General features: G+C 41.9%; 1 protein-coding gene across 2 annotated transcripts in view; it reads left to right on the top strand.

Moving 5' to 3' along the window:
• The window catches only part of OSTF1 (osteoclast stimulating factor 1), a 54,506-nt gene extending 45,744 nt beyond the window's left edge, over nt 1-8,762 (top strand). The window contains exons 9-11 of one of the 2 annotated variants that reach the window (XM_047699593.1): nt 1,536-1,634; nt 7,478-7,508; nt 8,137-8,762. In XM_047699593.1, the coding sequence (XP_047555549.1) occupies nt 1,536-1,634; nt 7,478-7,508; nt 8,137-8,176 (170 nt within the window). In that variant the 3' untranslated portion in view covers nt 8,177-8,762. The remainder of the gene's footprint in view (nt 1-1,535; nt 1,635-7,477; nt 7,509-8,136) is intronic. The other variant, XM_047699594.1, reaches the window with a different exon arrangement.
• The last annotated feature ends 12,947 nt before the right edge of the window (nt 8,763-21,709 follow it).

Raw genomic sequence — 21,709 nt, forward strand, 5'->3', positions numbered from 1 at the left:
AAATGTGGCTACTAGAAAACTTGAAATGACATATATGGCTCACATCGCATTTCTGCTGGGTAGTGCGGGTGGAGAGGGACACAGGAAATGGTTATTTCTTCTCTTGCGATGCTGGCTCTGAACATTTCCTGTCCTGACAGAAATCATGTACATGAGTTCTAAAGTGTAATTTAATGTAGGATACAATTAGCCACAGAACTCTTAACCCTCAGGATTTTTTTTTAACCTGTAGCACTACAAGAAAAGGAGGTTTCTAGACCCTTCGCTATGGGTAGATCAGAATCTGCTCATGAGGGAGATTTTTATACACAGTCGCCATATTCATAATTAAATAGGCCAAGCTTTCTTAACTATTTTTGTGCCTTTGAGTTTCATACATTTATTTTTTTGTTTATGGAAGAGGATGTGGTTACAAAGAGAACGGCGCTCTCCTATACTGTGGCAGAAAGTGCAGATTGGTAAAGCCTTCTTGTGAAGCAATCTGACAGTACCTTGCAGAATGAAAAATGTACTTATCCTTACATTCCAGCATCACTTCTAGAAAACCACACCTCAGAAAGATGTTCAAGGAGGTATACAGCAGTGCTGTTTGTAATAAAGGAGCAGCCTAAGTGCCCCTCAGTAAAGGGGGTGATTAAATAAATTTTGCAGTGTCCACAAAATTGAATACTTACAAATGTTTAAATAGATTGAGTTATAAGGATGTGTATTAATAAGGAATAGTATGAAGGAATACCACTATGTATTGTTAGGTTAAAAAATCAATTTACAGGCCAATATATGTGCTATGAATTTGTGTATATATACATAGATGTCTGTGAATGCATTCACGCACCTAAGGGAGATGAGGGTTGATGCCCACTTGGTGGGAATGGTTTCCTGTGGACAAGCTAGAAGAAGGGGAAGGGATGGGTGAGTTGGAGGATGAAGTGGGACGTCTGCTTCTATTCAGCATACCTCTATATTTTTAAATCTCCAACAACGAAAATGTACTCTTGAGTTCTGATTTAACTTTTACCATCGTGAAGACGAGGGAAAACAAGTAGAAGCTGGGCTGTGGGAACAATGGATTGCCTCTAGGTTTTATTGTGTGACTTTTCTAATTTGCACAGGAGTCCACTTACAGATATAAAATATTAATCCCCTCAGGCACCAGCCATGTGTATTTTCTCAAGAAGCAACGGGTGTATTATACTGAGTCTCCAAAAACTAGTGCCAAGACACTGTGGAGTCTGACTGGCTCAGGATTCACCTTGGGGAGGGCCCTTTCCCCGCTGCAAACTCACACGCAGTATTCTAGGCACTTGAAAGGAAAGGGTAATTTTAATGGTGCCTATTTATCAGGGGTACAGCAGCCGGCCCCTGGATTAAAGATGCCAAGTGGGCTTTTACTGTTCTGAAAAAGCTGACTTTAGCACCAGAGGGGTTTTCTCATTCGTTTGGCCCCAACTGATTAGTTCGAGTGGAAGGAAGATTGTCTGCTACTCTAGATTCTTCAGAAACACCTGATGTGCTTTTCTTGCGTTGCGGAAAAGGTGCGAGAACAGACTTAAGAAACAATGAGAAGAAGCTGGCCCTGGACATGGCTACGAATGCCGCCTGCGCGTCTCTCCTGAAAAAGAAACAGGGCACAGGTATTCAGCTTTCATCCCTTTTTTTTTTTTTTTAAGATTTTATTTATTTATTTGACAGAGACCACAAGTAGGCAGAGAGGCAGGCAGAGAGAGAGAGGAATGGAGGCAGGCTCCCTGCTGAGCAGAGAGCCGGATGTGGGGCTCCATCCCTGGACCCTGGGATCACAACCCGAGCCTAAGGCAGAGGCTTGAACCCACTGAGCTTCCCAGGCATCCCTCAGCTTTCATTCTTTGTTCTCCTCTGGCACCATCATGACCAAAGGTTATCATCTTAGAATGGGCAAAAAACCACTCTTCTCAGGAAACTCTTCATGTGGTTCTGAAGTTAGGTTTTATCTCCTGGGTCTAATTTGGAACGTTCGCCTTAGAAGAAATCCCTTCATGCAAATAAGTAGAAGAGACATTGACCTTTTAGTTTTTTTTGTATGTTTCCTTTGTTCCTTACAATCAGGTTGTAATCACCTTGCCTTCCATTAGAGCCCTTATCAGAGAGCCCTGGTCTCCATATCCTTCTTTCAGAGAGGTTTTTACGAGTGGTTATCTCTAAATATATTTTTTTCAATTAAGCACTAAAGAGCTCCATGGTTCTATTTGGTTTTTGTTTTAAGTGAGAGTATCAATAAACAATAATCAGAATATTCTAGACTTGGTAAGCAATTTGGTGTTTACTTACAGACTCTGGGTGGTTTTTAAAAGTAAAGTTTAGGTATACATCCTTAAAGATAAAAATATCTGTTGGTGTGGGAGAATAGGTTTGAAAGAAAAAAATGAAAGGTTTGTGTGGTTGTTTTGAAAAGGTGTCAAAGAAAAGGTGTTAAACGCATTTGCATCCTTCATGATTACTATTCGGAGACCTCTCAGCACATAACCTACTGAACGAACCATTCCCCCTAAAAGAAATGCTGGGAGGATGTGCTTTAACTCTCCTTCGCATTCCCCTGTCCTGTCTCTCCCTTTCATCTGCCATTAGCCTCCTGGCCCATGAGGAATTCAGAGGTAGAAAAAAGAAAAGTAGGACATGATTTGGTTGGAGGGCACCTTCAGTCTCCCCCCTCCGCTTCTCAAGCCTTCCTGTACTCTTATGTTTGGCTAATGCCACTTTGAAGGAGAAGCCAATGATTGATGCATCTTTCCCTCCATTTTCTAGAATGGATGCTAGTATAATGGAGAACTCACTTTTCACAAGTCTTCATTTCACATCGCTACTCACCATTCCAACCCTTCTCTGTGTTGCTTTGGAGTCGGAAGTTGAGACTGATGCATGCTGGTGGAGGATCACCAGATCAGCTTCTGATGCATTTCCGGTAGAGAGGCTCAGTGCATTTGTTTCCATTTTAAGCTGAAGAGTCCTCTCGCTGTCAGAGTTCTGAGCTTGTGTAACGAGGTACTGATTTCTGTTTCATCACGTGAATCACACTCGCATTGATTTTTGAACTTTGGGAAAGCATTTTTCTTCCTTAGCTAAGTACCCTTTGTTTTATGAGAAGAGGCAATGTTATCTTGTCTTACAGCCCAGTTCCAGCAGAAGCAACAAAATAAAGTCAGTCCTCTGGTTTCCTGCTTTAGTCAATCAGAAATCGCAAACAGAGCCTGTCTCTTCATGACTTACCAAGGAAGCCACCAGAATTATCCTCCTTGTCTTGTCTGTCCATCACCAAATTCCCATCACAGCCCTCCTCACGAATCTGCTGTTCCTTTGTTCTTTACTCCAGATAGGTCTTTGTTCCAGATTTTTATTTCTTTTAATTTTCAGTTCAGATACAGTGCAAACCATTAAACCATTAAGAAACTTGGGTTCCTTGATTATTTAAGCCATGAATTCTCACTGGCAGAGATAGTGTTTCTTTAATTACTCATGCATAGATGGATTGAGGGTATGCTAAGTGAGTGAGAAAGTATTTACCAGCTGAGTGGTGCTCCTTAGCAATCCTACATTTTGATTGAGAAGCCATATATGGAGCTATGAGGGAGAAATACTTTTACTTGGAGCCTGTCTCCACCACCTTCCTGCTGCCTTGGTTGGTTCTGAAGTCGGACTATGGCCTAACTTCCTTTTTCTGCCACTGACTTCCTGTTGCTATGTGGGTCCCTTCAGAATGTCCTGATCACGGAGTAAGACTTGTTATGAGCTGAAGGTTATCAGAGACTCATGTATACTATAAGCTTGATCATGGTAGACAAGGAAAATGCCACACTTACATTAGACCCCAGAGAGCTCCACTTGGAGTACCCAGAAGCCTCCATGTGGGCAGCGGGAGCTGGGGGAGGCAGATGGCAAACTGCTCTCTTCCCCCTCGCCTTTCTACAGTCTTTGTAGAATGGGGCTGGGAGGAAAGTCTCTTTTTCTCCGTTCATGCCAAGTGTCTTTAGGCTGCTTTCCTAAATTTGTATTGATTAGATAATGGACTCATTAAAGAGGTAATCTGGGGGCCTGGCACACAGAGGCAAGAAATGAATTTTCTCATTTCAGTTTTCATGTTATCTTTTTCCTCTCTTTTTTCTTGCTTCATTTCATAATCATCCAGTAAAACGTTTGAATTTGTATTGTGATCCTAGTTGGAATCAGAGTTGACTCTTGGGCCATATAGGTAATTAAGAGCACAAACTCTGCACTGGAAAAAGTATATCCTGATGTTTTTTGCCCACTTTTAAGAGCACATCTTGGATTTTCCATAGAGAAAAAACAAGTCCCATTTTGTAGTTACCTTGGGTAACTTTGGGATATGAGTGTGGGACCGGGTTCAACCCCTCCTTAAGGGTTCCACCCTGTAAATTCTTTTTCCAATTTTTACAAATTGGGGTATAATTTGTATTAAGTAAGTATATAAATCCCAAATTTACATCTTGATGTGTGTGTGTGAGTGTGTGTGTTTTCACTGTGCTCACACCTATTTGCCACAACCCGGATATCAGAGAATATTTTCCATACCCAAGAAGCCCCTTCCATATTCTCCCTTTCTCTCATCATTTGCCTGTGCTTGAACTTGATTTAAATGGAACGAAACAGTATGTACTTTTTTGTGTCTAACTTCTTTTCACTTAATACTCTGTCTATGAGATATATCTAGGTTACTGTGTCTTTCTTTCTACCAGTTATTTCTTTATTGTTTGTTTGTTTGTTTGTCTTAAGTACTGGTGCTTGATTTGGAATGTGCAGATCCAGATCATTGACACTGGGGAGAAATGGAAGTGACGTAGGGAAGAAGGGGATGTATCACTAGGAGATACATTATTATCATGGCCACAGCCCAGGGTGGGCCGTGAAGAGATATAACTCCTCAGCGATTGGCTGTGTGAGAAGTTTCCAGAGAAACTGTGCCTGAGCGCAATCCATAAGGGAAGGAAGGTGGAGGAGTTTATTTGCCTGGCTCATTCCTGTCTCTTGATTTCCTGTCAGTAACATTTGCACCATGGCGAGCCATCTTCTCTTGCTAACAGGAGAAACAAGGTTGAAATAAAATGCAGAAGTAACCATGGAAGGACAAAGAATATCTCAAGTGGCAAAACATAGGATTGTAGTAATAAAGTAGAGTAGGAAAGAGCTTTGCTATTGTCTTTTTGTCTGTAGCTCAAAAAGCTGCTTTTCCTAAGTTTACAGCCAGTCTGAAGTTCATGGATGTGTGTGGGATAGGACAGAGTATATTCTGTGGTCTCCAGAACTTCTCATAAGGAGGATGGACATGAATACAGAAACCTGGAGACTTCTAGGAGTTTGAAAGCTGCTGTGAAATCTTTGAAGTTTGCCTCTGTTCTGCTTATATCCACTTGTTCTTTCACCTTTCCTTCTTGTAGATAAATCCAGTTCAACTTCCCTTGTACCAACTCTCCCTTGTCCCTTCCTTCTTCCCAATAATTCTAAATTTATAAAGATAATGACTGAAAAAACTATAGTATCATCAGCATGCATAAAATTAATAATGCCTTCATATCATCAAATAAATCTTGTCATTGCCCAAATTTCCCCCTTTTTCCTCATACATGTTTGTTTATGCTTTATTTAGCTATTTTTTAAAGATTTTTTTAAAAAAGATTTTATTCATTCATTTCACACAGAGAGAGAGAGATCACAAGTAGGCGGCAGGGAGGGGGGAAGCAGGCTCCCCATCAAGCAGAGAGCCTGATGTGGGGCTTGATCCCAGGACCCTGAGATCATGACCTGAGCCAAAGGCAGAGGCTTAATCCACAGAGCCACCCAGGCGCCCTTTATTTACCTATTTTTGTGTTTACTTATTTGTTTATAATTTAAGTCAGGGTCTGAATAAGGTCAGGCTCCGATTAGTAGATATGTCTCTTAAATCATTGCTTTCTCTTCCTCTCCACTTCCTCTCTTTTGCTAGCCTGGTGACTTACTTATTAAAGAAGCTGGGTCACTTTTCCTGAAATTTCCAGTCTAGACGGCATACGTGCATATGTGTCTCCCCATGGTGCTGTTTGTCATGTTCCTCTTTCCTCTGTATTTTTGTCATTTGGTGTAGATCTAGAGCTTTGATTAGATTTTCCACTTTATCCATCTACCTAAGGGTTAGAGGGAAACATATTTCATGAAGACAGTTGTTTCATCAGAGACACAGAGTATCTGTCACTTGTCCTGTGACATTAACATTCATCGATAATCATTGTCTGGACCTGCTATTTCACAAACAGTTGCAAAATGGTGATATTTGAATTCTGTCACTCCTGTCTCAGTTACTAGCCGGAACATTCTGTTAAAAAAAAAATTCCCTTCATCTATGACTTGATTACTCAGAGGTAATAGTTTGTGCAGTAGGGCAGAATAAAGGCTTGACTTTTATCCTTTGTTAATGAATTTTCAAAATAAGTTACTGGTTCCCTATTTTTCTCCAAAGAGGTCTGGTGTTCTCCTTGTTGTATGTCGAAATATGTGCTGTGTTTCAATCCATTATATTTAGTCCTTATTTTTTTTTTTAACATTTTATTTATTTATTTGACAGAGAGAGATAGAGATCACAAGTAGGCAGAGCAGCAGGCGGGGTGATGGGGGGAAGCAGGCTCCCCACTGAGCAGAGAGCCCAATGCAGGGCTTGATCCTAGGACCCTGAGATCATGACCTGAGCTGAAGGCAGAGGCTTAACCCACTGAGCCACCCAGGCGCTCCAGTATCCTTATTTTTTTAAAAAAATTTTTGAAGATTTTATTTATTTGCGAGAGCCCATGAGCACAAGCAGGGGGAGTTGCAGAGGGAGAGGGAGAAGCAGACTCCCCACTCAGCAGGGAGCCCGACGTGGGGCTCGATCCCAGGATCCCACAATCATGACCTGAGCTGAAGGCAGACTTCTGCCTTAACTGACCGAGCCCCCCAGGCACCCCTAGTATCCCTACTGATAGTCCCTCTTTGGCTAGTGGAGGCCTCTTCAGGTTGGATCATGAGTCTTTTTAAAATGATGCTCTCTTTGATAGCATCCTTGCTTTATGCTGGGTTCCAGGTGAATCTTTTACGTTTTCTGCCCCAGTCTTGGGATCAGTGACATCTCCAGTGAGCAAAGGGATTGAGTGTTTAGAAACTATGATCACATGCATTTATTGAACTCTAACAGCTCTTATACTTCCATTTCCGTTTCCCCCTAAAATGATACCTCATGTAACCTGTTGCTTATAGGCATTTAACTAGACACTTGAATAGGTGAACAGTTAAAGATCAGATGCCTTCTTTTTGAACCCTGTCCAAGCCTGATTTAACATATGGTGGGGTACTGTTCTTTCCGTTTCACACTTTTATTTTGTTTCATTCTTTTGCTTCTGAGCCTACTTTATCCGTAGTTTTAAAAATGAAACTGAAGCTTCTGTGTTTTCATTCTCTTTCTTTTCCTTTTTTCCCACATTAGTTATCTTTCTACCCAGTGACCTTGCCCTCAGGTAAGGCCTCGCGGGCTCTCGACTGACCAAAGCCACGTGTGTGCACTTGTCTTTGGGAGAGGAGGTTGGAAGTACACTGGTCAGAGTGGAGGGGCTTCCCGTGTGTTCCATGCTGGTCATGGTGCATGGGGCTGGTTGCATTTTGTGCAAGGTAGATTAATGGTGCCTTAGCATCACATGCTTTATTTTTTGCATGTCTAAGGAACATGCAGACATCTGTAATTGTCAGCCTCTCTGGCAGCAAATCCTCAGCAGTTAGGCAAGAGAGCAAAAGTTGAAAAAGATCCTTGGGGGCAGTATAGTCCCAGGGTCTGAGGAAAGATTACAGTTTGTTGAGCTATCAGGAGCTTTGAAAGGGAAAACAAAATCTGAGCAATTTGTAATGTCTCTGTTTTTTTTTTTTTTTTTTAAGATTTTATTTATTTATTTGACAGAGAGAGATCACAAGTAGACAGAGAGGCAGGCAGAGAGAGAGAGAGAGAGGGAAGCAGGCTCCCTGCTGAGCAGAGAGCCCGATGCGGGACTCGATCCCAGAACCCTGGGATCATGACCTGAGCCGAAGGCAGTGGGCTTAACTCACTGAGCCACTTTAATGTCTCTGTTTTGCTCTGCCCTCCATTCCGTTTAGATGCTGTTCGAACATTAAGCAATGCCGAGGAATATCTTGATGATGAAGACTCCGATTAATTCCCTTCTGGAGATTCGAGAGCTAAAACATCTGTTGCTTTTGCCATTCCAAAACCTTTGTCTTTGCCAGAAGAGTGTTGGTAACTGTTTTTTGTCTTTTTTTTTTTTTTTAATTCTATATGAACATGGAAGTATTGCACTGCGTTTGCGTAGAACGTATAAATGGGTAGGTTTTCACCTTCAGTTTGCCAATAAGTGACTGGATACTTTGCTGTATAAAGTACATTTTTGTTCACCAGAGTAGAACAAGAAGAGATTATTTCTATTTATCAAGTTTTAAAGGAATTAAAATTTTTTTTCTTTAAAAAATCAGAATGGTTTTTGGTTTTTTGTTTGTTTGTTTTGTTTCGTTTTATTTTTGTTTTTTAAGTTCTTTACCTCAAGGATTGAAATATTTTGAATGGATTTTTCAAGGGAGAAATGCTTGTTATAATAATGAACCAAAAGACTTAACAGAAAATCGTCAGCTATTCTGACAAAAATAAACATTTAAGAGACTGTATTCCTTTTGTCTGTTTTTGTGGATCACTATTTGCTGGTAAATAAAGCTCTTTATATTTAGGTAAAGGCTGATTTTATTTTTTAAGTCCTATTTCATATTTATTAGCACAAAGGAATCAAAGTAGCCACATTTCTGTTCAACTTTATATATTTGCTTTAACCTGATTAAAGTCGAGACAATAATCATGGAGAAGATACATTTATAATGAAATACATAACTTCAGTAATTATTAGACTTCCAGTTTTATCTCCAAGGTTATACGTAGTATGAAGAAGTCCAGCAACTCATTACAGTTTGCTTGTGGTCTGAAAGATTAAAAAAATTGATTTCCTTATCATGGAAGATGTCATCATTTCCTGTAATGGAGTAGCCAGGAGCCATGAAATTTTTTTGTGGTAAGCTTTTCACTTTGATAGCATTTGTTTTCCCAGAGTGTGCCTCTAGCTCATAACAATTCAGATTCTTTTACTAAAACGTCAATTAATATTGCAGGGAGCCTTCTGTAATATTGAAGTGACCCTTGATTTGCGATTCGAGTTCCTAATTTTGTCATCACTGTTGCCATTTGCCTAGATTCTAGGCCCTCGGCCCAGAACCCTATTTTGTAAGAAGACTTAAATGCTGATTTCAAAAAACACATTGGTGCGGAGAAGGAAATGTTTGAAGAAGGAAGTGGGTTAGCTCAGGAAATGAATAACTGTAAGAGTTTTCTGTCTGTGACTGGTTTGTTTTTTTTTTTCCCTCTGTGGGTGCCTTGAGGAAGGGTATCCTGAGAAGCCTGTTTGAGGTCTTTCAAATACCCCAACCGAATTTTAATAGAAAGAAATCTGTATAAGTAGCGACAACAGAGATAGACAACAAAATCTGAAATTGATATCCTCAAAATAAATATGTTTATGGAACTTGAGTTAAGGATTTGCATTCCTTCATAAGCACAAGCTTGAAGACAGGAAATCCTTGTTGAAATTGTGTCTGTTTGAACCATAGAACCTTTAAGGATTCATTCTTTATTTTTAAACTTTTTTTTAAAGGAAGAGAGCACGAGCCGGGGGCAGGAGTTGCAAAGGGAGAGAGAGAATCCTAAGCAGGCTCCACGCTCACCACCGAGAGCCCCACACGGGGCTCGATCTCGTGACCCTGAGACCATGACTTGACTTGAAATCAAGAGTCGGATGCCCAACTGATTGAGCTACCCAGGCGCCTCTAAGGATTCATTCTTTAAAATGGGGTTTGTGTGGGGCTCCTGGCTGGCTCAGTTGGAAAAGTGTGACCCTTGATCTTGGGGTTTTAAGTCTGAGCCCCATGGTAGGTGTCAAGATTGTTTAAAAATAAAATCTTTAAAATGAAATGATAAAATAAAATACAGGGCTTGTGCCTTAACAAAAAGCTTTTGGAAATCTCTGACTTCTTGTTCCTGCATACTTTGGGACTGGTGTGATTAGGATAGATGCCAACTAAACACTTTTAATATTTTCACAGGGGCCGAGATAATACAGTTTATATAAATACAGATAATTTTTATGAAAATGCTGTGTGCTTGATGTGGGTATATTATTTATGTCTTTGAAGAAAAGAACAGTGAGTGGCTTCACTAACATTGCTTTTAACATTACTGAACTTAATGAAAATTCTAGAAAGTTGGCCAACCAGAATTTTTGGGGGGTGGCGGGTGGACTTAGGTATATGCATGAGTTGCTGGTGAAACAAAAAAAGGACAACACGTTTTGCTGTGGTTGAAACTTCATGGGAAGATTTACTTTTGCTTCTTGGTTCTTCAGCCTTGCCGATCTGAGATTTTTCAGAGATGTCGAATGCTGAACTCAGCAGCAGAAATCATCTCTAAGAACGTGTCACTCCTCTAATTCTGTGCAGAGGAGAGCTTTGATTATGTTCTGGAAATGACTTTGGAGGTTTTGCTGTAATCTGAGCTTTCTGACAGTCCCTGTGGCCTGAATGCCTTCCCAGTCCATTGTGTGCTTTAGATAGAAAATGGCTCCCAGCCCGTGGGGGCGTGAGATAGACCAGCTTTATACCCAAAATCCTCATGCAAAGAACGGTTTTTATCAGTTTCCCTTTTTAGCTTCCTTTCTGGAACTGGTCTGTGGCAAATTTTTGTTATTGTTGGGCTGTAGGCATTACATTTGTCAATTTCTGTATTTCTCTGGTGAGCTCACTCCCCCCATTGTCTTGTTTTTTTTCAACAGTGTGGCCATGTTGTTACCCAAAGGGAAATGTTGAACAAAGTGGTGGTGACCCTATTTTTTCTTAACTCTTAAAAACCGAATTGGAAATAATGCTGAAAATGAAAGCTCAGATAATTTTAGGTAGAGGAAAATAAAAATTTTTTATATAAGCTTCCTTCATAAGGTTTCTTTATTGTGTAATTTCTAATTCACTGGCATTTCTTCTTCTTGTGAGCCCTGTGCCTCTTACGTTTGTGAAGGATAATTTCTTCTCTGTTAGGCTGTATGGAGTCTAACGCTTAACATCAGCATTTCCCTGTTGGCTTTGATTTTGTGCTTATTCTCCTGAATTTTATGTTGTAAATAGGTTGGTCGTGGTAATGCACAGACAACCATTCAACGGACACCCGAACTGCAAAGTCTGTACTGAAAGTTGAGGTTTTGGGGGGAGAAGGATTGGAAAAGAGTCTATTCTCCCTATTTTAACCGAAAATACAGCTTCAGTGAAGTTTTCTCAAATGAAGGAAAAATTGTAGACCACAAATTTATGGTTGCTTTCCCTTTATTTCTTAATAACAAGCCTTTACATCTGCCCGTCCCTTCAAATGACATAAAATTACATAAAACTACCATTTATTAAATGCCTACCCTGCCAGTTCCTATACCAGGCAGTTTCGTAGACATGATGTCATTTGATCTTTACAGCAACCCCGGGTGGGGAACATTAATGCCCCGGTGTTTTTACAGAAAAGCTGAGTTTTGAAGAAGTTAAGTAACTAGCTCAAGGTCACCCTGCGAAGTTGTAAGTGCAGGTCTGGTCAACTCCTGAGCTAGCGCACCTGCAGCCTCCTGCATCTGGCCGGTGATGCCTTTCCCGTTCGGCCAGAAAAATAGGCAGAAACGAACCAGCTTCTTTCCTACTTGAGCCCTGGATCTAGCATCTAATAAATTCAGCATATCTGCCAATTTACTTACATGTGTTATGTAAACCAACCCTAAGAGATTTTTTTCTGTCTTTTTTTAAATAAAGTATTTCTCCCTCCCCTCCCCACCCTACCTCGTCCCGGAAAATTTTGGCAGAACTTTTTGGTTCCCAGTCATCCTGAAGAAATACAACTTAATGCACAAGTTTCCCAATTTCCCTATCTGCGCAAAACTATAAATAAGTGCCAAAGAAGGAGAGCCTCAGCCAGCAGCTGATCACCTTGCTCAGAGTTTGTACTGCTAACTTCAGCATTTCCCTCAGATAGTCTAAGAGCTTCTGACTTATTTCCATGTAATCATGAAAAGAACTGTGTGCCTGGGAAAGGGTCAGGGAATATTGTCTTACCCAAGTCTGGGACCTCGCATGGACGTGTTGGTTCTCTCCCACTTCCCAGGGAGTTCTGCTGTTGTCTCCTGCCAGCGGCCATCTGCGTGGGACTCCCATCACGTTCAGCCCTCCACCTACACTCCACTGTTGCCAATGGGGGGCCAGGGTGAGGTCAGGTTCCTGGCTACGGCTGAAAAAGAAAACTGAAGAAATCCAAAAGTATGAGTTTGAAAGCCCTAGTGGGAGGAGGAAGGAAGGTAAGAGAAGAGACAAGGAGGAAAGGGGGTGAGCAGCAAAGGAGAAATGGCGCCCCCCTCTGAGTTACACATGGTCCTGATACGAAATCCTAAAGCTTCGAGAAGTGGCTAAGGGTATGGACTTTGGGGAGGACCTGTGGATTCGGGTGTGGCTCTGCTGCTCATTGCTGAGTGACCTTGGACAGATTACGTAAAACATCTAGATTCATAAGCTGTAACACAGGTAAGTAATAGTGTCTATTACTTATAGATACTGAAGTTAAGAAGATTAAATGTAGTGATCTCTGTAAATGACTTAAGAGTGCTTGTCAGAATGATCGCCTCATAAACATTGGCTGTACCCATAAGCCCAAAGGAGGACGTTTTCATTAAATAAACGTGTGTATGAAGGTTGGGTCAAACATGTTTTTTCAAAAACATGGCCATCATTTTAAGATTTCCTAAAATACATTAAAAATGAGTAGAGGACAGTGATATAGCCTTCCGCTCCTTTAGGTATGCTTACATGCAGTAGAGCATTTTTCAGTATAAATCTACTTATTGGGGTGCCTGGGTGGCTCACTTGGGTAAGAGTCTGCCTTTGGCTCAGGTCATGATCCTAGGGTCCTGAGATCCAGCCCTGTGTTGGGTTCCCTGCTTTGTGGGGAGGGTGCTTCTCTCTCTCCCCCTCTGCTCCTCCCCCTGGCTGTGCTCCCTCTCTCTGTCAAATAAAAACCGTAGAAATAAAAAATATTAGAAAAATAAATTTACTGATTGATTGAGAGTTACAGGGAAGACATATATAACTCAAAAAGACCTTGTTATGGGACGCCTGGGTGGCTCAGTTGGTTGGACGACTGCCTTCGGCTCAGGTCATGATCCCGGAATCCCGGGATCGAGTCCCACATCAGGCTCCCAGCTCCATGGGGAGTCTGCTTCTCCCTCTGACCTTCTCCTAGCTCATGCTCTCTCTCACTTTCTCTCAAATAAATAAATAAAATCTTAAAAAAAAAAAAAAAAAAGACCTTGTTATTACTATTCAAATAATTCAAGGTCAGGTGGGGAGAATGTTGGCCACCATTTCAGTTTTACATTGTTGCTCTGGAATAACCATTCCAGATGGGGGGCTTGAATGGGCTTGAACCATTCCAGATGGGGGGTTTGATGGGCTTGAAAGACCATGGATGAGTCTACTATTTGGTACATCATGATTTCAAAATGCCCTTACATGTCTTCAAACTATGAACAACCCATCTTTTGAATGGATCAGGTTCCTAACTTCATACATTTCCCTGACAAGGTCTAAGCTTCAAGACGTGGGTCTGCGGGTGTTAACGACAATGACAAGAATCTAAGACATGAGAAGTGAAGTGTCATACAATCCTCCCTCACTGTGACCAAGAAGGCTACATTGGAAGAATTCAGTTGGCTATTTCATTTCCCATTTTAGAAGGGAAATTTGTGGGTCCCCATGAAAATGCTTTCTTATAAGTGAAGACTAAGATGAGGACGTGAGGCCTGTTGGGGGACAGGCTGGTGTGAAGGTCACTGACTGACTGATGAGAAGTAGCTTCAGAGAAGCTGACAGCTCTTGAGGGCTCTTCAGTAGAGGGCTTGCACCACCACGACCCCATGGCTCAGGAAAAACCCATCCTGCGGCTATTACCCACCATTTCGGAGCCCGGTGACTGGCCAGGCCTCTCCGTCCCCTTGATGCACCGGTCATGAGGATCGGGGGTGGGGGACACTGGTTTGTGTGAATTCAAAGTGTCATCGCTCCATCCATCTTTTTATTTTATTTTATTTATTTATTTATTTGACAAAGAGAGAGATATCACAAGTAGGCGGAGAGGCAGGCAGAGAGAGAGAGAGGAAGAAGCAGGCTCCCCGCTGAGCAGAGAGCCCGATGCGGGGCTCGATCCCAGGACCCTGGGATCATGACCTGAGCCGAAGGCAGAGACTTTAACCCACTGAGCCACCCAGGCGCCCCAAGCTCCATCCATCTTTAAGAGGAGCTCGATCAGAGGCCTTTTCCCAGGACTTAAGGTTAGAGCTTAAGCCACTGTGTTGCTGTGTCAGCTTTCCAGCACGGGATACCCCTCATCGGCAGTTGGACATGTGATGAACCCTGCCTTTAATCTCAGAACGGGGGTTCGGATAGCAGACCTTGGTGGGGAAGAATACTTGGGGTTCCTCCACGTTGCCCCTGTGGAATTTTTGTGAGTGGGATGTGGTACGGTGGGAGGTTTTCACTGTATCTCTCCATCTGCCTTGGTCAGAGCTGTAGGTTTTGCCCTTCTGTGAGTCAGACCCTTTTCGTTATGTTTTTAACCTTTGGGTCGTCACTTACAGGTAACGGCACGAAACTTGTGGATGCCGTTCTTGTCTTAAAATTGGAAATGGTGCCTTATTTCTCTCTTGCTCCATTTTCCCTTATCAGTTAGCAGTGTCTTTCTTCTGAACTGTTACATGGATTCATTAATTACGCCTGCTGATACTACCTCAAGCTATTGAGCCTTTATTCCCTGCAAGGAAATTTCAGCAAGAACAGTGGAACTGCTTATATAAGAATTGTTCTTAAATTTTGTCCTTGAACAGTCCTTGGATGTGATTTATTCAGTCCAATGTCTGGCCTGTCTCCTTTTTAAATAGATAGAGCCTGAGGTCCAGAAGTGGCTGGTTTTCTTTCTTTTTCTTTCTTTCTTTTTTTCAAGATTTTATTTATCTGAGAGAGAGAGAGAACGAGTGGGGGAAGGGCAGAGAGGGAAGCAGGTTCCCCGCTGAGCACAAAGCCTGATGTGGGGCTCGATCCCAGGACCCTGAGATCATGACCTGAGCCAACTGCAGATGCTTAACCAACTGAGCCACCTAGGCACCCTTTTCCCTGTTGACTTTCTATTAGAAACACAGCAAGGTTATGGCAGAAATGGTCATTGATGAGAAATCAATCATACAGGATTTGAGATCATTGCCATGGGTCTTTTCTTTCCAGATTGTGTTGTTTTGTGAGAGACTGTTTTCCCACTGTAGACATGCTTTCTTTTTTCCAGGTCCTGTATATTCACCTCTCTCACCATCTTTCCTTTTTGCTGCCCACCCCCCAACTGCATTTTAGCCACACACAGAGAAATAGGAAAGTTCTGAGTGCGTCAACTAATTTTTTTTATACTTTTATCTCCCACTAAAAGGTTAATAGGGGGAGAAATTGAACAACTAGCCAAAATAAAATTTGAAATGATTGAGTTTATTAGCCCTGTTTTGTGACTGGCCTCTGTTAGCTGTCCTAGATAAAAAGGAGTTAAAATTCTTGTGTCCTAATTTTTCTAGTGTCTGAGTCACTACGATAATAAGACGACTGCATTCTGTGGAGTATGTGTGGTCACAGGCTGTCCCCGTTCATTGTGCTTTCTGTCTCGTCCATCAGCAAGGACTGTGACTGGGTATTTAGGAAATACCTGTTAACGTTTGTATGCTGAAGGTGCCTTCTCTTTAAATTGAAAAATAATAACTATGTTGAACGGTTTGACTTAGTACTAGTCCAGCAGCCTCATCATTTTGACCCACGGACAAATCCTAAGAAATGAAACTGTGGTAAGTAGGCAGTGTTTCACTCAAGGTTTGTGGCTCTTGTGTTTTCCTTTGAATGACGAGCCCTGTAAACTCAGTAATGACTTCAAATGAATAGGAATACAAGGCTCGGTTTTCATTGATGTGCCTTGCTTGTTTTAATGGTTTGCATATATTTTTTATTGCAGTGTTAATAATGACTTCACATATATTCATACCAAGAGGAATGTTGTGTTCAAATCTGTCAGTGGGGGGGGCGCCTGGGTGGCTCAGTGGGTTAAGCCGCTGCCTTCGGCTCAGGTCATGATCTCAGGGTCCTGGGATCGAGTCCCGCATCAGGCTCTCTGCTCAGCAGAGCTCCCTCTGTCTCTCTCTCTGCCTGCCTCTCTGTCTACTTGTGATCTCTCTCTGTCAAATAAATAAATAAAATCTTTAAAAAAAAAAATCTGTCAGTGGGTCGCTTATATTGCATACAGCTGTGGTTTAATACTAAAACTATAGCAATATACATTTAGTACTATCAAGTTTTCCTTTTTACTACAAGCTGTATAAGAAATTTTATTCTCTGTATGTCATTCTCATTTCTCTTTCAGCCTAATTTCTTTACTGTGAGAAAAGCTGATTCTCATTTTTAAAGAATTCTTCAATCATATATTATTTTCTTTCTCTCTATTTTGTAAAATCCATGATAATTCTTTCCTCCTCTCCATGCCAGTAAGTAGTGTTTTTGTTTGTTTGTTTTTAAAGATTTTATTTATTTGACAGAGAGAGAGTGTGTGCGCACAAGCAGGCAGAGGGAGAGGAAGAAGCAGGCTCCCTGCTGAGTAGGAGCCTGATGGGAGACTCGATCCCAGGACCCTGGGATCATGACCTGAGCTGAAGGCAGTTGATTAACCAACTGAGCCACATAATGTTCCCCAGTAAGGAGTTTTTAATTGTGATTTGAAAGATTGTCTCTTATTTGATCTCTCAAAATTGGATTACATCATGCTGTTGCTTGAAATACCTTTAAGTTTTTATTTGAAGTTAGAGTGGTCTATTCTCAAATATTATTTAATTGCCCAGCATGTATTTCTTAAATGAAGAAACATTTCATTGACAAATATCGATTAAGGCAAACTAATATTTAAATACAGTTGTTTGGGGCATCTGGGTGGCTCAGTTGGTTAAACATCTGCCTTCAGCTCAGGTCATGATCCCAGCGTCCTGGGAGTGCATCAGGGTTCCCTGTTCAGTGGGGAGCCTGCTCTCCCTCTCCTTCCGCCCCTCGCCGCTCCCTGCTTATGCTGGCTCTCAAGTAAATAAGTTAAGTCTTTAAATAAATAAATAAATAAATGCAGTTGGACAAGAATAAAGCAATCAACAAGCTTACATTTCCTTTAGAACTTTGTTTCCAAATCTGTTTTCTTCCCAGCTCCTTCATTCCTTCCATGCGATTTGCAACCCAGTCTTATTAATTAATGCTAACTCCAAAACCATGTCTCTCCAAACTGTGCTTTCCCTCCCATTCCCACTACAACTGCCTGGATTCTCAAGTTGGAGTTTGTGTCCCTTTTTGGGGGGCACCATCTGTGCAGAGGTTGGTGGAAAATAACGTAAGCTGAGCAGGGACATCCCGACAGATTTCAGGATATACTGCAGATAAGAGGCAGCATAATTAAAATGAGGAAGAGCCAAAGTTGTAGCAAGGAAGATGAACATATGCCCTGTATTTGTAAATGAGGCCCCAAAACTTAAATGGTGGGAATAAAATGAAGAAGTGGACCAGGTTTATTTTCCACATGGTCTCTAGGTCACGCCTGCAGACTGGGGGGTGGGTTCCACTGCCTGCAAAGCCTTGTTGTGCTAGACGGCCAGCACCCCAGCTCAGGCTCTCCCCAAATGCCTTGTCTTCTAACAAAGCAAACTTTCTGTCCTCAGGTGCTTCTGTCCCATCCCTCCCGCACACTACTGACATGACAATATCTCTAAATGATCAGCTGCCTTCTGCTCTTGAAACAGATCGAATGCCATCTCTGCTCTGAAGCATTTTTTTTTTAAGATTTTTTATTTATTTATTTGACAGAGAGAAATCACAAGTAGGCAGAGAGGCAGGCAGAGAGAGAGGAGGAAGCAGGCTCCCTGCTGAGCAGAAAGCCTGATGTGGGGCTCGAACCCAGGACCTGGGATCATGACCTGAGCCGAAGGCAGCGGCTTAACCCACTGAGCCACCCAGGCGCCCCTGAAGCATTTTTTAAATCTAATTTTATTTACATTCAATTAATTAACATAGAGTGTATTATTAGTTTCAGGTGTAGAGTTCAGCAGCTGCGTATAACACCCAATGCTCATTCCTTCACGTGCCCTCCTTAATGCCCATCCCCCAGTGGCTCCATTCCCCCCACCCCTCCCTGAAGCATTTTCTGCTGAGTTAAACTAGAGATTTCTTTCCTCTTTCATTGCTTATAACATTTGCTACTTTATTTTTCAGTTATCATAGAGCAAATATTTTTGTGCCGTACTTTGTGCTTATATCCATGCCTTATTTTATGGAGCTCTTTGATGATAACGGTCCACCATTGCTTTTGCCTCACATAGCATAATGCCTGGCATAGTGCTTACATTAGAAAAAACAACAACAAAGTTCTGTATAAAACGGACCCCTCTTTTCTGTGTAAAGTTCTATGTATTTTAGCACACATACAGAGTTTTATAACCATCACCATGATGAGGATACACAGCAGTTCCGGCACCCCAAATAACTGTGTGCTCCCCTACCCCCCAGCCCTTGCCAATTCCTGATCTGTTCATCCCTCTAGTTTTGTCTCTTCCAGAATAGCCTATAAACGGAATCATAGAGCATGTAACGTTTTGGGACATATTTCTTTCCCTCACCATAATGCCTTTGAGATGATCCAGGTTTGTTGCTGATACTGCCGTCTATGAATGGAACACGTTTTCTTGCTGAGCATTTGGGTTGGTTCCAGTTTTCAGCAATTATGAAAAGCGATAAACATTTATGTACAGGTTTAGTAAGTCCTTGTTTAATTAAATTACTTTTTTGTTGTTGTTGTTTTCCCTAATTGAGAGCAAATCAGACATTGAGCTCTGACTGCAGATCCGTGCAGGCACCAGGACCGGGACGCCCACGGGTACGGGGCACCGCTGGGGGTAGGAGCCACATGAGCGGATCTGTCCTCTCTCCCACTGAGCCGATAGAGACCTGGTCAAAGAGGTCTCGCTCCACCAAATGCAGCATGAGAAAGCTGTTCCTTCATCACCGGGAAGACTCCGGTCGCCCCACGATCAGTGTCGGTGCTCCTCTGTGCCTCCGCAGCAGCCCGCATCCCTGTTGCTGCAACATTTCCCGTGGCCAGTCTCCTGGCTGCCAGCGTTCTTCATGCCTGCCCCCCCACCCCCCCACCCTGCTGGGCCTCTGGACCCAGTGCCAGCGCCCCTTCCGAGTGCTTTTTGAATAAGCTGGTGAACACAGGATTGGTACAGGTTCAACATTTGGTCTTACGGACTGCATAGGTAAGCAAAATTTGTGATAGGCCTCAGTAGAGGCTAAAAATCCCCTTCTTTCTCTACTGTCTACTCATCTGACACCGATGTGTGGAGTTTCTACATAAAGCCTTCTCCAAGTCTCTCGACACCCACAGGGTGTCCTGTATTACAATTCAATTCTGACAACAGTCTACCTGGGGTTAGTGCCAGACCCCACAGATGAAAGGCTCAGTCCTTCAAGACTGTCGTCTTCACCACCACCCCCAACCCCCCACTTCAGAGGCCAGTCACAAGGCCAGGCTGTCACCTGTGCTTCTCATTGGCTGCTTATAAATCAGATGTGCCTATGAACCCCTATTCAAGTCTGATAATGTGTGAGAATGGCTCACAGAACTCAGGAGTAAGTTTACTAGTTTGACCGCCAGATGGAAGAGACGCATAGGGCAGGGTATGGGGTAAGCGTGTGGAACTTGATGCGCTGAGTGCACCCCCCTCCCGGCACCTTCTGGGTTGTTATCACCAGCCCAGAAATTCTCCAAAACCCTTTGTTTGGGGTTTTTACAGAGGCTTCTTTACACAAGCTCAATTGATGAAATCATTGGCTGTAGATGATTAATTCAACCTCTGGTCTCTGTCCCCTCTGATCACAGGGTTGGTTCTTCTGTCAAATAGCTTCCATCCTGAGGCTCTCCAGGAGCCCCCAGCTGTTAGCCATAGCATTACTATACAAAAAGACACGTATTACTTAGGAGATTCCAAGGATTTTAGGAATGATGTGCCAGGAAAAGGGGAAGACTATATGTATATTTCTTACTGTGTGTTATGTGTTCTATATATACTTGAAGAATATATATGCAAATGATGTGTGTTTATACATGATGAGTCATTCTAAAATCGACATATCCTTTCAGATTTCAGGAAAAGGTAGGATTAGCTGTGGGTGTCACATATAATTAATACTATTTGAATTCTGAAATGAACTCAATGCTTCCCGGACAGATGCTTGACAGTATGAATCAAGGAAACACATAAACTTGCATAAAGATTTGTTTATTTTGTGACTTACATAGAATTTATAAATTTTGAAATGTTCACGAGAAGTCCAAACTATCAATTTGTATCATTGACAGAATCATTCCCAATGATTCAGAAATACCAAACACTTTAAATACAGATTTCTTAAGAACTTATCACTGTCGACGTTCTTGGAAATTTCAAACAGAGCAAGATGTTCTCAGAAAAAGTAAAAATAGTGCAAAATATCCTGACTTCCCCTTTTACTAACAGAAGACAATATGCTTTACAAAGTATGGCAAAGGGAAGAGTGCATTCACTTTCAGGGAGAGCTGAATTTGAGTCACAGATTAGCTACAAAGTTGCTGAATCACTTCAGGCGGGTCACCCAACCTCTCTGAGCATGTTTCCTCATCTCTGAAAGTGAGAGTACTTTTGATTACCACACGGGATTATTGTGCAGATTTAAGAGATAACATGCAGGGCACCTGGGTGGCTCAGTGGGTTAAGCCGCTGCCTTCGGCTCAGGTCATGATCTCAGGGTACTGGGATCGAGTCCCGCATCAGGCTCTCTGCTCGGCAGGGAGCCTGCTTCCCTCTCTCTCTCTCTGCCTGCCTCTCTGCTTACTTGTGATCTCTGTCTGTCAAATAAATAAATAAAATCTTTAAAAAAAAAAAAGAGATAACATGCAGAAACTGCTTGTGATATTATTCATTCAGTAAATGTTAAGTTCCTGCCTTCTTCTCTGAACTTTTTTTCTTCAATTTATTTATTTATTTAATTTTAAAAATTATTTTAATTAAAATATAATGTATTATTTTCCCCAGGGGCACAGGTCTGTGAATCATCAGGTTTACACATTTCAGAGCACTCACTATAGCCCATACTCTTCCCAATATCCATAGCCCAAACACCCTATCCTTACCCCTTCACCCCATAGTAACCCTCAGTTTGTTTCCTGAGATTAAGAGTCTCTTATGGTTTATCTCCCTCCCGATCCCATCTTGTTTCATTTTTTCCATCCCTACCCCCCACAATCCCCCATCCTGCCTCTCAAATTCCTCATATCAGAGAGATCATATGATAGTTGTCTTTCTTGGATTGACTTATTTCTCTCAGCATAATATCCTCTAGTTCCATCCATCATTGCAAATGACACGATTTCAGGTTTTTTGATGGCTGCATAGTATTCCATTTTATATATATATAAAGA

The sequence above is a fragment of the Lutra lutra genome, chromosome 13 (genome assembly GCF_902655055.1).
Source record: "Lutra lutra chromosome 13, mLutLut1.2, whole genome shotgun sequence".
In the NCBI taxonomy this organism is placed as follows: domain Eukaryota; kingdom Metazoa; phylum Chordata; class Mammalia; order Carnivora; family Mustelidae; genus Lutra; species Lutra lutra.